Here is a 17,654-nt window from a genome sequence, read left to right as displayed (position 1 = left end):
TGCGTGCGTGCGTGCGTGCGTGCGTGCGTGCGTGCGTGCGTGCGTGCGTGCGTGCGTGCGTGTGTGTGTGAAACATTTTCAGTAACTTAGCCTCCATTTGTTACTAAATTTGTACTAATCCACACACGTACGTTCTTGTGTGTTGATGAGTGTGCAATACACAAAAATAACTTTGGCTGTAAAGTCAGATATTCCACTCCACATTACAGCGGTGTTGCTGGAGGAGCCAATGGGAGAGAGAGAAGGAGGAAGAAAGACTTTGAAATGGAGGGAAAGAGTGAGAGCGAGGTTTTGCCATTTTCTGGCTCCTGTAACATTAATAATGGAGAGCCGAGCAAACCCTTGCTGGCTGCTGCTGTCTCTTTCTCTCTGCCTCCCTTGACTGACACAAACATTCCTACAGAACATATTACACATGCACACAAGCACACACACAAACAAAAGTATAGGTGTGTTAAGTGCACCCATAAGGGCATCTGTGACATCATAGCTCTGAAAACCTTTTGAATTATTAACAGAATTACTGCGCATATCACTCCTTTTCTCTTTCTCATAAGTGTTTGCATTCATAGCCATGTACTGACTACACCCGTTTGTGTTTTTTCATAAATCCCTACGCATAACGTCTTGTTATGTGGTATCCAGTGTCATAGCGGTAATCACATTTATTATGGGCTGTGAACATGTGTACAGATTTGAATGTTTTTGTGCCAACAAGCAACATATATAACATTACAAGGAAATGTTAACGTGTGTCTACATTTGTAATCCTCTCCACTTCCTGTCTGCTTTGAGTTATTGGGCAACAGATTACAGCAGTTAGGAAACTACCAGGTAAAGAAAGGTAACACACTGCATTTTACCTGCCATGTTATGATCACTGACCGGTGGACATCATTTTCCCACCCTTCCACTTCCTGTTTGCTTGTAACCATTAGATCTGCTACAGACTTGTAGAGCAGTTAGAGACACTGTTTTTTTATAGTTTGTTAGGGTGTAAATACTACAGGTACTATTCCCAACCTGCTCACTAATTATACAATATTGGATGAGATCCACACTCTCAGTAAATGCCTAAAATATTAGTAAACTATTCTAGTGTTTTTATTGATTTAACAATCTTGTTGAGCTTAACTCATTTATCACCTTGTCTGTGTTATCCCCTTCTCCTTGCTTCCAGATGGGGAAACTGGACAACCGCAGCCTGACACTTAAGTACCCAGTGTGGCCGCGCTTCAACTCCTTCGGTGATGCCGAGCTCGATGACAACCACCTGTCCATCGTCACGTTAGAGGAGAAACCTTTTGTTATAGTGGAGGACGTAGAAAGGCTCACCGGTACCTGCATGAGGAACTCCGTGCCCTGCAGGAAGCACATCAAAGAGTAAGTCTGACATCCAGCTATCTATCTTTGGCTCTCATTGCAAATCGCCTGATTTTCAAGGTCCAGTGGTTTGACAACTGGTTTGAATGTGACTCCGATCACAGAGAGGATTCTCAGGCCAATGGACCGTAGCATGTGTTGTTTTTAAGAGTGGAAACCGCAACGACCTGGAAAATGTGGATCAACAGTAAAAGTCTCAGCAATGTTTCATCACTTTTGAAATGATAACCTAGTTATCGATATCCACTATATTATCAGTTACACAATAGTCCACTTACCCTTAACATAATGCTCAACCTTAGCTAAACATAGTCAATAAATATCAGTTTAAAATGTTAAGCAAGAATGAGCAAGCTATTTAAATGCAATGTGGTGAAATAAGTAAATTACTGTTTTTCATCATTTCTTTGGTATTCTTGTGGGGACATTCGAGAAAAACAAAAAATTCTGTCCCACAGTTTCTGTAATTGATATACAAATGATCAGTATGGGGTAAAGTATTTCTTTAATGTCCTACACAATGACACTATTTCACTGATTGAACGGGCCTACGTTAAGCATTACAGAACATTAAGTTCCATTTTATGTCTTTGTATTGGGTTAAAAGAAGTTGGTCAAAATGACATCATCCATTCTCCGTTTCCTTCAGCACAGTCGCTGTGCTGCTATGTGTTGCTCTGGCTCTCCCTCGCGCTTCTATAATGAGCATGGGAAGAGGTGCAATGTGCAATCTATGCAGCAGCTTCTTTCCTCCCCCTGAAAATGGAGGTGACTGCTGAACTCAGCAATTTACTTCCTTCTTTACCAATTTTCTGTCTAATGCCCAAATACTACTTCTAAAGTATATACACACTGAGCATGGCTCAGTGTGTTTTTGTGTCACTTAGTGGCTTGAGTGCTGCTAAATTATAGAATGTTATTGGTTTTTACATAATTTAATGTTACTTCTCCGCACTGTAACTCACACACAATCGCACATGCTTACGGACACACTTACAGTAATAATAAATAATATAAAAACATATGAACTCCATTTCTTGTGTCAACCTTCTTACTGCATACATGCATGCATACAAAATTACTCATTATAACTGCTACACAAGCACACGGCACACACGCACACACACACACACACACACACACACACAAACAGAGATGATTAAGCGGTAATAAGGTCCTAGGGAAGAGGCTAACAGAGATTTTCATCCAGAATGACTGTGAAGTAGGGCGGAGGATAAAGTATCTCCAAGGAGGAACACACACACACACACATACATTCACACACATTCACACACACAAGTTCATATACACTTTCTGTTGCCACATGTCTACTTACTCACAGGCCAATGCGTCTGGCCGCGTTCCTCTCTCCCACAGCGCAATTCCCTCTAAAGAATCCGTAGTGTCCATTTGGAGAAAGAGGGATAGATGGAGTGAAGAAAAGAGGCAGAATGAGAGGAGTCATGGCGGCGGTTGGATCGGGGGATGGAGGACTATCCATGCATGCAGAACCACAAATTCACTCATCCAGGCTAGGCCTAAGAATAAGCCACACTCAACACAACACAGTCACACAGATACCCAAACCGCCCTCTCTGGAGACCCCTCGGGCCCTGTAGCATTTCTAAATCAAGTTGGCCCGGCAACTTCACAAGCAGCCTCCATAACAACACATGTTCTCACTGCCGGAACTGTATTATGGCCTACACTGTGTTTATGAATGCAGCTGGGCTATATGCTCTGTCACTGCCCCCACCAGCTGAACCTGCCAGAATCTTGACTCAGTTTTCCTTGTTTCTGTTTTTATGATCAGAGATCCCATTTCCTGCTTTTTTCGCCTATAACAAAAACAGCTGCAATAGAATAATATCTAGTTATATCTGTAGCAAATCATCATGGGTGGTTGTGCAACAGTACACAAAAAGTCATTTACAACTGCTGACAGATCATCGACTGGCTTTTTCAAATTAACATGCTCTCTCTTGTGAAGACAGAAAAAGATCCCACTCAGTAGCAATTCTACATTGAATTACACACAGTGCGAGACTCCCCCCCCACACACACTCACAAACACACAAAAACACCAAAAAATTATAGAATTACTATATTATTAGACATGGTCCGATGCAGTTTTCGCGGTTTTCTACTGTATTATCTATCATTTCACCCTGTGGAGAGTTGGCAAATGGACACCCCTGCTTGCTGACAAGGTACCGTGCACAGAGAAGCTGTGTGAGAAGGGGAAAGGGGAGGGGGCAGCGGGGGAGTTACTCGCTTCGCCCGTGCCAAAAACTGCCACTGATGCCACTCGACTCGGGGTGACATTCGTTTGACAGATCGATGGCGACTAGGGAGGGTAGGGCAGGCGTTTGCACTTGGGGCAAGAATTGGCTTATGTTTTTTCGACACAACAGAATTCCTCCAAAGTGACTGAGTTTCAGCTCTGAAGGGAACTGCAGAGTCACGACCGGATCTGTTTTTTTCTCTCTCTCTTTCCATCAAGTTTGTGTCCAGGTTGCTTTTAAACTAAAGGACGAGGTTATCTTCTCCTAATTAGCACATATCTAAAAGTTAAATGAGAGTCCCAGGTGGCTGAAAGTTGATGCGCACTTGTGTGTCAGTGTGTGTGTGTGTGTGTGTGTGTGTGTGTTTGTGAACATTGTCTGAACCCCCCTGCTCTCAAATTCATAGACACAGATGGTACAAGGCTTGCAGATGCAGTGCCGTCATGGAACCTCCTTCTCTAGAGAGACGGAGAGGTACACGGAGGGAGGGAGCATACTTTCCAAGTCTTCTAATCTCAAATGATCTGATCTTGAAGGTGAAAAAGTTTCATGGAAAGAGAAGCAAACCGTGGTTTGTTCTTCAATCATACCTGGTTCATAAAGGTGGAAATAAATCAGGAAGAAAAACATTGACCTGGTTTATCATGGTCACACAATATTCTCTGGTTTTCTCTCACAGTCACCAAACCGCACTTAATAATTGGTCAAAGCAACTGCCGTTCGAAATCATCAGCTGACGATATGCATTTTGTTTGTGTTTCTTTAGCAACACAACAGAGGCTGGTGGGACATACATCAAGAAGTGCTGCAAGGGTTTCTGCATCGATATTCTGAAAAAGATTGCCAAGTATGTGAAGTTCACCTATGACCTGTACCTGGTAACCAATGGCAAGCATGGCAAGAAGATCAACAATGTCTGGAATGGGATGGTGGGAGAGGTAAGATAAATGTGTGTGTGTGTGTGTGAGAGTGTGTGTGTTTGTGTGGGAGAGAGAGAGAGAGTGTGTGATTTAGCTTATTTTGAAACATTGTCAGAATATGTACATAAAAAACTATTGAGCTCATCATGAAAATCAGATGTAATTCACATAGAAATAACATGTCTCCAATTTTATAAAGGAAGCAGTGCACAGTTATCTGTGTGTGGCACCTCAAGAAAGTGCAGGAGTATGTCATTAAAAGAGAATTGACGATCATTCATCACTTTTAGATTGTAGTACATCTGAAATCCAAGCCAAGTCTGAGAAGAAATTACAGATGTCTGCATGGCAAGATATTCCTGTTCCTTATGTTCCACAAAAGAGCTTTAGTTGTTGACTTTGCAAAACTTGTGGGGTAGGGAGTTCAGCTATAAGGCTTTGGCACCAACTTAGAAGGTAAACAAATCTTAGCTACTCCTGCAGAAATGTATTCTGCACATCTTCAATTACCAGCGTCAACTTGAAGGTAAATTAGAGTTTATCTTAAGACTGTACACTTTATTGCTGTATACATCGTTTCATCCTTTAGTTCATCTGGCAGTCATGATTTGGCAGCTATTCAGACTTATTTCAGTTTATAGTTGTTGAAAGTATTATCATGAAAGATATTGTTAATTTGCAGAGATTACAGGTCATTTTTCATCATTATCACAGTTTTTAGGATGTAATGCTCACCTCTAAGGATCAGTGTCAGTGCCAGTCAGTATCAAGACTGAACTGGGATCTGTGTATGGAGTGGGATTCAGGAGCCTGTTGTGTTGATTATAATGATTGACTATTTCATTTGACTGCCTTTCACATGTGGAAAACCAGTGATTGCCACAATGATTTAACATTCTTCTTCTTCTTTGTTTCCTGTGTCCCTCGTTTGACCATTTTCCCTTTTTCTTATGATTTATCCATATCCTTTTCTCCTACTTTCTCCTATTTCCCCCACTCTTTTTCCATCTTCTGTTTTCGCCTTTCTCTTTTTCCATCCATATCTTTCTCCTCCTCAACATCTATCTCTTCCTCTCTCCCTGTCCTCACTAATCACGCCCCCTTTGTCATCCATCCATCCATCCATACCTCCCTGCCTTCCTTCCTCCCTCCCTGTAACCCTGCGGCCCTCCTTCTCCTCCGCCCTCCTAAGGTGGTCTATAAGAAAGCCGTCATGGCCGTCGGATCTCTGACGATCAATGAGGAGCGTTCTGAGGTCATCGATTTCTCCGTCCCGTTCGTGGAAACTGGGATCAGCGTCATGGTCTCCCGTAGCAACGGAACGGTCTCCCCGTCAGCCTTTCTAGGTAACTGTCACAGAATAACTGTTGCTTTGTTGTTGGACTCTGTAGAGAGGAAGAGGAATATTGGTCTTGTTTGCTTTTTTTTTGGTTTGTGTGAGTTTAGAATGGTATTTGTTTTGTTTTGGGTTTTTGTGTGTGTGTTTGTGTGTGTGTGTGTGTGTGTGTGTGTGTGTGTGTGTGTGTTTGTTGAGATACAGAGCTCATAACACAATTGAGCTCGGTTACACCACTGTCAATACTTGCTCTTTCATCTAAGGGATTTGACTCGACTCTTGCTTCCTGCTACAATGACTCTCACTTACCTGAGAGGGACTTAACTGCAGGATTTTAACTTGAGTGACCATGGATATCCCTGTTGTGGCTGCTTAGTCACGTTCATTTTATGGATAGTGCTTAGGCGTCAACACACACACACACACACACACACACACACATACATGAAGCCAGCACAATTGCGCAAAAGTAGAGAGATACACACGCACGCACACACGCACAAACGCATGTATGCAGCGTGCAGCAACTGCTGTGAAAGTGGCAATTATAAGGGCTTAGCAGGAATACCCTATGATGACTGCGCGCACACACACACACACACACACACACACACACACACTCACACACACACACATATTGTGCCAGCAGTGCTCTCCCATACATTAGAACAGAGTGTAATCTCTGCAGTAGTGTTGTGAGCTCAGAGGGAGGACAGGACTGCTGACACAAGGCCTTCCTATACTGTGCGCCCCCACACTGTCAAATAGGAGGTATGCAAGTGTGTGTGTGTGTGTGTGGGGGGGGGGCTCTGTGAACATGCAGTAGTCAGCTTGTTATCCATGCAGTTCTGTCTTCTACGTGTGTGTGTGTGTGTGTGTATGATTTATTCATTCAGTGCATGAAAAGACAATGAGTGAGCACAAATCAGAAAAAGTGATATGTAAGATGTAAAAATGTATTCTAACATGTGTTATTAGTTAATCCCTGTCCTCTTATTTCTTTCTTCCTTTCTCTCAGAGCCATTCAGCGCATCAGTGTGGGTGATGATGTTTGTGATGCTCCTACTGGTGACTGCAATGGCTGTCTTTATGTTTGAATACATCAGTCCTCTTGGCTTTAACAGAAACCTGGCGCAGGGAAGAGGTTCGCATGCACATTACCACACACACACACAACAGTATTCTTATCTATTAATGTGTATGTTCTCATCTTCCTCTAAACCATTTTCTCTATTTTTCCTAATCTCTCTCCTTCATTCAGACCCTCATGGCCCTTCCTTTACCATGGGCAAGGCTGTTTGGCTGCTGTGGGGTCTGGTCTTCAACAATTCTGTGCCAGTGCAGAACCCTAAAGGAACTACCAGTAAGTTCATAGTGTCTGTGTGGGCCTTCTTCGCTGTCATCTTCCTGGCCTCCTACACTGCCAACCTGGCTGCCTTCATGATCCAGGAGGAGTTTGTTGATCAAGTCACCGGGCTTTCCGACAACAAGGTAATGGACAACAAATGGGAGGTAGTTTGCTAATGGGAGGTTGTTTGTCAGTAAAGAAGTTTTGTGAGATATATCCCACCCACACTTTTACACTGGATAAGTTATATGATGGCATATTTTTTTCTACGCCCGCTTTTTTCAAAATCCAGAGGGTAAAAAATTGTCATAAGATAACAAACTCATATTGATTAATAAACATTTATGTCACAAATATATTCCAACCTTTCTGCACTCATTAAACGATAACACAGTAACAGTAAAAGAATGCTACTTGTTGTGCATTCTTTTTCAGAAGTAGCAAAGTTGTCAATAAAATAGGACACACTTTTTATTGTTAGAAACAAGCAGTACAGAGATGCATTTGCTGCAAAAGTAGTAAGAAGAGTAAGTGTATCATATAACAATGCTGCAGTGTATGCATGGCATTTCATATAGTAGTTCAAGTGCCCTCTACATTAAATTACAATATAACGCTCGTAACATCTGGCAGTGTATAGGAAGTGCATAAAATCCATTAAAGTCCATAAACAATTACTTACACATTTTAATCCAAGTCAAGCCAAGTCAACTTTATTTATACGGCCCGATGTCACATATCATCATATTTGCCCATGTATCGGACTAGGAGAACCCCCCCGAAAAAAACCTTAACAGGAAAGAAATTGAATAAACCTCAGGGAGAGCAATTGAGGAGTGATCACTCTCCCAGAACGCACAGACGAGCAATAGTCATGTGTGTAGAACAGACCAGCATAATGAAATTGCAGTATAAACATTCCAAATGACAAAATGATACATTTACAATAGTGAAAGGAGAGTGAGACAGTTAGACAGTGAGACAGAGAGTCAGAGATGCACATCAGCAATTATGATAGCAGTAGCAGTTGGTGTCCGGATCATTATCTACAATGCAAGAATTCGGAATTGTGTTTGGATTGCAGTGCTCAAACCATTTAAATTGTCCAGGTATACTGTGGATAATAATACCTTTTTTGTGTGAAATATTTCACATATGTTCACATTTCTGGTCTTAAATTCTTTCAAAATGTGGTTCTCCTATGCTAAAATTAGCCGTACTTCATACCATCCATAGAAAGAGTTTTCTTCTACTTCTTCAGCATGGAATTTTGTAAATAAAGGGTTTAGATTAAAAATACAAAGATCTTCCTTGAATATAGGCATTGCTTGTCATACCACTGTTGTCACTATGTGGTTAAAATAATAATAATACACACTGAAATATAAGAATATAAGAAAAGAAAGATAATGAAAGTAGAAAAGGTGGCCTTGCAGGAGGAGGATGACAGGCTGAATGGAAAAGGAAAAGGTCAGACCAAATGTAGAGAAATTGAACAGAAAAGCAAGACAAAAAGGGTAGAGAGTTCCTAAGGAGAGAGATGTATGAGGGGGATGCTTCCAAGGAGAGAGCATTTGAGACTGATGTCGAGGGTTTTGACAAGAAACAGAAGGAGAGAGGGGGGGAGGGATGGAAGAAGGGGTACAGCAACTGGCAGGAGGGTGACTGAGGAATAGCGAGAGGCCAATACACGCAAGATGGTACAAGACAACAGGCGGACAGATATGGGCCAAGTTGACGGCTGAGGAAGGGACAAAGGAATGGCGCGAGGGGGGGAAGTCAAGGGGATTTGGGAAAACAAAGAGGAGTAGGGAAGAAAGGAAGCAGACAAAAAGGGCAAATGATTATTTTTAGAAAGATATGCTGAGCGAGGCTGAACAATGCTATCTGTGACCAGCAAAATGATGGACGAAGCCCCCCCATCGAGATGCCTCTAAGTGAATGATACTTGAAACTGCCCTATGAGACCCGCAATGCTCCTGGCCAACATTACTGTGTTTAAAAGGCTGTGGTGGACAAACTGTGGTGGGCTCTATAGCTAGAGTGGACATATTGCTATTATGCCATCTGAAAGTAGATAACCTAAGGCATCTGTGGTCCCAACTATGACATGTCTAGCAGGCTAGAAAGGAAAATAACAATCTAAACGTAAGCCTATTTTGATGAGGGGAACACTGGCATGGCCATTTTCAAACAGATCTCCTGACCTCTCACCCCAAGATATCTAAAAAAAAAGATTGGTTTAAGGGGTACCCACGATTCTCCTTTTTACTAGTCTATATCCTTGATGTTGATCCTGCGGGAAATTCCGCTGGATGCACCTATTGTCACCGATGTCTGTTTCTTGCTTTCTTTGAGTTGGAATTTTAAACTATGAAGGACTATGGATGACTGCTCCTCAGATCTTGGGAGGTTAAATTGAGACAGCTAGCTAGACTATCTTTCCAATCTGAGTTTTCTCTTGCCGACTGTTTTACAGCGGCTCCGTGGGGAGCTTAGTACCACCCATGACAATTGTGATTGGTTTAAAAAATGCCTAAAACCAGAGCACGTTTTTCTCCTATCCAGGAATGCTGTGTGGACTAGTCAGACCCTCCCCCGCTCTGCAGCGTGTGGATGGTCTGGCACAGTGAGACCACCCTTTTACAGACATGCCTATTTTATGCTAGTCATATGCAGTTTGGGATAAAACAATGCAGTTTTAGTCATTATTATTATTTATTTACTTTCTCCTTAAGTAAAATGGTGTATTTGAATATTTCCACTTCCATTCCATTGACACTTTTGCCCAAAGCAAAGCTTACATTTTTCCCAGGGCATATGAGTGGGGTTAAGCATCTTGCTTAAGAACACTTTGGGAGAGCTTGTGGAACCTATAAAATTGTGGTTAATGACCAATCAGACGTACAAACTAAGCCACAGATACCCCATCACCACACATTGTTGGAATCGCCGAGAAAATCTATGATGTAGATGGCGATTCAGAGGTCTTGAATCTGGTCGAGCAACCTTTTCATATTACTTAATGTCAACGTTTAGAGAGCTTTTTGCTTAATATAGGCCAATTGGTACGTACTTGCCTGTACAAACCTGGACTTACATGTGAAGATTTAGAATGAAACAAAATGGCAATACATATGTCAAAGGTCCTTTTATTGTAATTTCTCAGCACTTGCAAACAAAAATACTATACGTTGCAGTGGTTTTAGCTGTGATTCTTGAGTCTAAAAATGTCACTGCACACATAGCACATTCATCAACTGTCATCTGGAGTGGGGGGGACCAGACCAACTGGAAGAAAAAACAAATACATTGTGACCATTCAGGACCATCATTCATTAAGCAATTTGATTGCAACTTTGTGTAAGTGTGCCTATAACTTTGACAAAGCTGTAATATTATATTTTTTAAGCTAATGTTTTTTTTATCTTTTACGAAGAGGAAGTAATGAATGTATACTGATCTGTCTCCCAACATGTCTTCCAAGCACACCATATCATGTGCAAGTGGAGGGCAGTCAGTTAACAGGTCTGTGGCATTTTAGGCTCTATAACTCCAGCGATGTGTCTTCAAAGCACTGGCCTATTTGTCTCTGCTTGCTGAAGAGGACACCCTGTTCTTGTTTCCCAACACCTGATAGCAGAGCAAGTTTTTAGCTCACAGAATTTAAAAATTCAATTTTCAGCAAGTGCTGGGTTGGGGTTCTAGTGCTTTGTTGTGATGGCATTATAATCACAGCAGTGACCAGGTTTAGGAACTGGCCACATGCAGCAGTTTAAAAGAGATCTAAAAGAAAAAAACGTTACAGCTAAACCTCTGGCTGCCGTACAAGGTGCCACCTGCTCATCAGATAAACACTCACACACATTCACACTCCGATGCACAGCATTGGAGGCAACTTGGGGTTCAGTGTCTTGCCCAAAGGACAGTTTGACATGGGACTGCTGGGCCAGGGATTGAACCCCCAACCTTTAGCCCACTTTATAACCACTAAACTGCTTGTTTAACCACCAGTGTCATGATGTCATACTCGTTTAGCCATCTATTTACAGTAGAGGTTATTTAATTCATACACTCTCCCTGTAGTGTGACATAGAGGTGAGCCTATCTGTACTGTGATCGATGTGCCAAAATGACATGGAATCAATGACATTTGCTTTTGGACACAGCTCCCCTTGAGAGCAGAGGTGCATGTCTGAACACATACAGACATGTTAAAAAAAACGATTGTTGCCCACCACTTGTACCAATATCAGGACTGAACTGCTTTTAAGATTCGCAGGGCAGAATCAAAGTTTGAGACTAAAAATCTTAATTAAGCAGAAAGATGTGGTAAAACGTCTCCAGGCGGACTGATAAGTCAACATTTTGCAGGGACACCACAACAATACTGTTTAGACATAGAAGAATAAAAACACAAGGACCTTGAGAACTGCTGCTTTAAGAGAGAGATACAGCTCACATGTAGAAAAACACAGTGGCATGTGACGGAGATGGACAAGCAAACAGGAGCATTAAAATCTAGAGTCGAGGGACCACAGTACACACTCACACACACGCACACACACACACAGGTTTGAGGCACTATCTTTGTGGGGACCCTTATTTGATATAATGCATTCCCTAGCCCCCTACCCTAACCTTACCCATGACAACTAAATGCCGAACAATAACCTAATTCTAACCCTAATCCTAAAACCAAGTCTTAACCCTCAAACCGTCTTTTAAACTTGTGGGGACCAGCATTTTAGCCCCAGAAAGCTGTTGGGACCCCACAAGTATACTGGACCCCCGGTTTTTGGACCCCATGGAAATAGTCAAGCCACAGATATAACATGCCAACACATAAACACATACACACACACACACACTCACACACACACACACACACACACACACACACACACACACAAACACACACACAGCATTAGGATCCCATGTAGGGTCACTTGACCACCACATGAGATTGGGAGAGAGATCCATTTTTAAATATATAAAAAATGTAGTCAAAGTATATATTAAAATGGATCTTTGTATTTAATACATCAAAAAATCCCCTCTATGCTCTTAAAAATTGGATGTGAATCTAAAAACAGAATCTGGAGGAAGAAAAGGTCGGGAGCATTGCATTGCTGTCAGTCATGGTCCTGTAGAAGGGAATTGCGTACTCTTACTCCACTGTCTGAAACACAGATGCACTGCTCTTTCATTTTCTCATCAAGCTTTCATTAGCAGCAGCTGGTGCAATTCTCAAAAGTTATTTTTTTTTTATTGCAACATATGTTTTGATATGTTATAATAGGAAAAACAGGTGTGTTTAATAAAAATAATAATAAAAACAATGATGGCTGCATTCCACTGAGGCCCCGGTATTGTGCATGGCAGCTCACTGGAACAGCTGACAGGGACACTTAATGGTACTAAGCCTGTTAATGTTATCAATTTCACCTGTGCTTTTCCTGCTATGACAAGTCAAAATGTCTGCTGTGAAAAGAGGTCTATTGTCCAGCAACAGAAGAGCTATGTCCCAATATGAATTTCCCTAGTCCTCCATGTCATATGTGCCTATATGCAAACACACACACACAGACACACACTGCGTGATGTCACCACTAGTGCATGCACAGCAGACTTGATGCGCCTTCACTCTGACCTGATTATACAATAGAGATGAACATGTGTGCAGACAGATTTTTACATATATATAATGCAGATACATGATGTAACTAGTTCACATTAACAATTCAACAATTGGACAAATATGTCATGCCCCGCCTATAGGTTGAGTTACTATGTGTTCTATGAATACTGTATGTGAACGTAAAGCAAAACAGACATGTAGGAATGCCATGGAATATTATTTTACAGAACTCTTTTAATAACATGTATTAAAACCACTGCTCAGTACTACGACACACAAAAAAACCTCAAACTGTGTGGCGTGGAGTTCATAATACACACTTCTAATTGATAGGGTTTGTCTGTTTCTGGCACTGAGGGCAGATTGTTACTGCAGTGCTTGAGGGAAGGTTGTTACCGGAGCGACAAGCACACTACTACAAAACCCTTGACCTGTACACTGAGTAGAGTAAAAAAAAAAAAAAAAAAAGGAAATAAATTCTGTTAAAGATAGGGGGGAAAGAGAGAGAGGAGGAAAACTGACTCATGATTTGGATATCCAGTATTTAACTATGGCAGTATTAAGAAACTGCATACCTTAGCTCCGTCTGTGAAGTTTGATGAAACATATTAGAAAGTTCAACGGAATCAGTTGTGTTTACAGGACTCATCAGACAGAGACAAACCACAGGCACTGTAGTTTAGGTGTTCATAGATGTAAAGTAGCTAATAGGCAGGTGATGTTGTGCACCGTTATGCAATTAAATTCAATTTTATTTATAGTATCAAATCATAACAAGAGTTACCTCGAGACACTTTACAGATAGAGTAGGTCTAGACCACACTCTATAATTTATAAAGTCCCAGCAATTCTAGTAATTCCCCCAAGAGCAAGCATAGTGCAGCATCTGATCACACACATATGGGGCACAAATATCACCACACTTATTTCAACATTAAAACTGTTGAATGGTGATTTACATTAAAAACTCTGTGCTGAAATGCAGCAATACCAGTGTAGCAACTGCCTTTCAAATCTGTGTTTGTATCACTGTGAACATTGCACACACTATGTACGATATGCATCAGCTTCATTGTGACACAGTGTGTTTGATTCAAATTCAATTTGTGGCCACTTCAATTACTTGTAAGTAAACCTCTGCACTTTTTAAAACTAGTTTATAGTTGGCAACATTTTTCCCAATACTGTTTATTTGCAGCAATACATTGGTTTGGGTCACAGGGTGGACATTTATAAAATACGTGGTATTTCTACATCTCAGACTTAACCCTTTATTTCCTCTCCATCTTTCCTCCATTACAGTTTCAGAACCCGTATGCATACTCGCCTCCGTTCCGCTTCGGGACGGTTCCAAACGGATCCACAGAGAGGAACATCAGGAAGAACTACCCCGCTATGCACCAGTACATGGTAAAATATCATCAAACCGGAGTCGTGGACGCACTTGTCAGCCTCAAAACGGGGTAAGGGATCACTGTGTATGCATGCTTGTGAGTAAGCGCATTCCTTTACTAATCCGTACTCAAATACTGTTTTCACTTTCTGCAAAATGTTCACTTTTCAACCTAAAAAAACAACACTCTAGTGTGTATGCGTGTGTGCGTGCGTGTGTATGTGTGGACCTAAACATTGATGTGTGTGTAATTGCATGTCTGCGAGTGTGCTTGCTTTCACTTGTGTGTGTGTGTGTCTGTCTGTGACAGCTCCTCTGAGACTGGGGATGAATGGGCTTCCTCATTGGGAACAGCAAGAGCTATTTTTACTCCTGGTCTTTACAATGGGACTGGTGGGGGTGTGCTATGGAAGTATATTGATGACAAAAAAAATTTGAGAGAGCACAAAACAAAATCAAGCGCTACTCAGTCTGCAAGTCAACCTTTGAGAGCGCACAGGGACCGCTTTTTAAGAGCAGAATTTGATTTGTGCTCTATGGAGCACAGAAACGTGAGCAGACACAAAAACAGATCCTTTGAATGTGTGAATAACTAGAGAGGTATTGTGTACTACATTTGAAGTAAAATCATATGTATTTGGTGGCAAATGACCTAGCTTTCCTTACATGAAATATGTTAATCATATGTTATCCCTTTAAGTAGTTTCCAATAGGCCCTTATTTTCATTGTGTGTCCTGTTGCCTCTCAGAAGCTGCTAAAACAGCTGGAAAGAAATGAGTGTGCATGATTGGGATTGCACTTTCAAATCAAATTCTACTCTTACAAATCTGTGCCTGTGCTCTCTCAAATGTTGACTTGCAGACTGAGTAGCGCAAACAAATTGTTTTGTGCTCTTAGATCTTTTGTCGTCAATATATTTCTATATTGCATGTGTACAAGAGAGGGGGCTTATCACAAAGCTAACCAACAACGGATTATAGGAGTGGAGACGCTTTGTCTTGGATGAATGGAAAAATGAAGTTAAAAGTTGTGAAAAGGAAAGTCAGGAGCAATGGCAGAGGGGTGACTCTCATTGCACCATCACATGGGAATAAGAGGATAGGGGCTGGGATAGGAGGCCAAGGGCAAAATGCTTGATTGGAGGAAATGAAGGAAGTGTGGAGGGCAGTAGGAAAGGGCCAACTCACTAGAGGAGAAGAAAGCAGTAATGGAATAAAAAATAGAGGGCAACGGTAAAGGGAAAAAGAGGTAATTGCGGGTAAGAATAAAGAGGGGAATGGGAAGAGAGACCAAGGAAGGGGAGCGATGGCAGGGAGAAAGAGAAAAAAATGGTGGAAAGGTCCTAGTAAACGACAAAAGGTTGATGAGGTGATAAGATGAGAAGTTATTTCTGATTGGTTAATGGCCATTGGGTAGTATGCAAGTAGAGTTCTCAGCTCGAAGGATGGGCTACCGCACAAGGAGATAGAGGAGAGAAGGGGGGGGGGGGGGGGGGGGGGGGGGGGGGGGGGGGGCACATGCTACAAAAATGAGGATGTCATTCTTGATCCATGATTTCCATGCAGATATGCCTTTCAGCTCATTCTCTCTCATCCATAAGTCATAAGTAAACTGGATGAAAACAAGTAAAGACAGGTTAAACCATTGCTGCGTTTATAATACCCTCTCGCCTGTGTTGTTGTATTAACATAAAGCACAGAGGTACACACACGCGCACACACACACACACACACACACACACACACATTTGGGGTGGCAGTAGCTCAGGCCGTAGGGGAGTTGGGTTGGGAACCGGTTCCAGTCCCTGTACGTACCAAAAGTCGGAGTGTGGACTGGTAGCCAGAGAGGTGCCAGTTCACCTCCTTGAGCAAGACATCGAACCGACAACTGCTCGGGACGCCTGTCCATTGTCAGCCTCAGCCCCCTCAGTCTGACATCTCTCCTTTCGGACAGGTCCTGAGCATGTGTGCATGTGTGTATTTCAGGCCTGTATGTCATGGATGTAACAACTGAGTGAAAACATTTTAATTTTCCTTGCAGGATTAATGTAGTTAATATAAAATTCTAATTCAAAGACACACGCTCATCTGTATCTGTACAGACAGAGCTAGCTGCAGGTGTGTGCAGGCAGTAATACCCTCATTGATAATTCTATTCTGTGGTATTAGCAGATGAGCAACACTGCAGCATTCAGCTGTTTAAGGCTTGATGGCTGGATTAGCTCTGATCACATATAATGCTGAGAGGCTTTACATGCAAAATCTGTTTCAGCCACAAGAACCAAAACTATGAACCAGGGAGTTGAATTGAATTGATTACATTTTGGGTCCTAAATTACTCACAGTACCAGTTATTTTTACAATATTTTTTAAGTAAATGAATGGCTATTGATTTGTTCTTACTGTTGCATTTATATTTGTTGTGAAACATAATGCATAATGCCAACAGGCGGTAGTGCCCAAACTCACACAAGAACTGAGAGAGAAATGTAGCTCCATTTATTTTCAATGGGACCACTGTGGCGGCACAGTGGGGATCCCAGTACAAAGGGCACTGGCAGAAAAGTGGAGGGTTGTTTGGCAAAAACACGCTTCACACTCCATTGACAAGTCACATACTTGCAACGCCAGGGAGAATATCCTGATCCTGATGATCTCAATTCTAACATGCAAACACTCATACAGAGGAGCAGAGGAGTTAATCCAATGGGTGGTAGCTTTCCAATGTTTCCAGAGATTCAACGTGAAGATTCTTGGCTTCTCCTGAGCCGTCAACCTGAACTGTTCGTACATTTTCTCTCTGGTAGCTACACGATTGCGGCCCCTTGAGCTGACGTAGTGTTGTTGTCAATCTGACGACAGCCTTGCATGTTTTGAAACTCGGGGTGTTTAGGGTTTGAAATTGTGATTCCACTTTCAACTCAACAATAAGTTTATGTGTGCGCAAACAGCTACACCAAGAAAACGTTTGACAATTTGTGAAGTCCTTTTTAATTAGGCTTTCTAATTTATTTCTGTTAAAAAAAAAAAATGTTTGCGTCCAGATGCTTTTTGTACAGGAATTCAACTGACAGCCTATGTACTGCGGTGCAGAGTTTTCCCGTAGTGGTATAATAAACGATTCAAAGTCACACTAAATGGTCATTTAGCCGTGTTCAAAATTATGTTTAAAGGTATATATAGAAAGTGGCAAGAAAATCTCTGCAGCTACATGGAGGCGTGACATATTGTGATGGCTGAATCCCCCCCCCCCCCCCTCCCAAGCCATTTAAGCCACAATATATATGGCTGGCGTCTACACACATGCAATCACACATCCATCCTTACCAATGTGCAGCCATTCTGAAG

The 17,654-nt window shown here is 41.8% G+C and overlaps 1 protein-coding gene across 2 annotated transcripts in view; it reads left to right on the top strand.

The window, feature by feature from the left end:
* grin2aa (glutamate receptor, ionotropic, N-methyl D-aspartate 2A, a) overlaps positions 1-17,654 on the top strand; it is a 138,301-nt gene that overhangs the window by 105,674 nt on the left and 14,973 nt on the right. For both annotated transcript variants that reach the window (XM_034895003.1, XM_034895004.1), the window contains exons 6-11: positions 1,181-1,383; positions 4,435-4,606; positions 5,781-5,934; positions 6,943-7,068; positions 7,186-7,415; positions 14,216-14,376. In XM_034895003.1, the coding sequence (XP_034750894.1) occupies positions 1,181-1,383; positions 4,435-4,606; positions 5,781-5,934; positions 6,943-7,068; positions 7,186-7,415; positions 14,216-14,376 (1,046 nt within the window). The remainder of the gene's footprint in view (positions 1-1,180; positions 1,384-4,434; positions 4,607-5,780; positions 5,935-6,942; positions 7,069-7,185; positions 7,416-14,215; positions 14,377-17,654) is intronic.

This window comes from Etheostoma cragini, chromosome 15, assembly GCF_013103735.1.
Source record: "Etheostoma cragini isolate CJK2018 chromosome 15, CSU_Ecrag_1.0, whole genome shotgun sequence".
Taxonomy (NCBI): domain Eukaryota; kingdom Metazoa; phylum Chordata; class Actinopteri; order Perciformes; family Percidae; genus Etheostoma; species Etheostoma cragini.
Note: the sequence above shows the minus strand (reverse complement) of the source record. Positions and strands in the feature narration are given on the sequence as shown.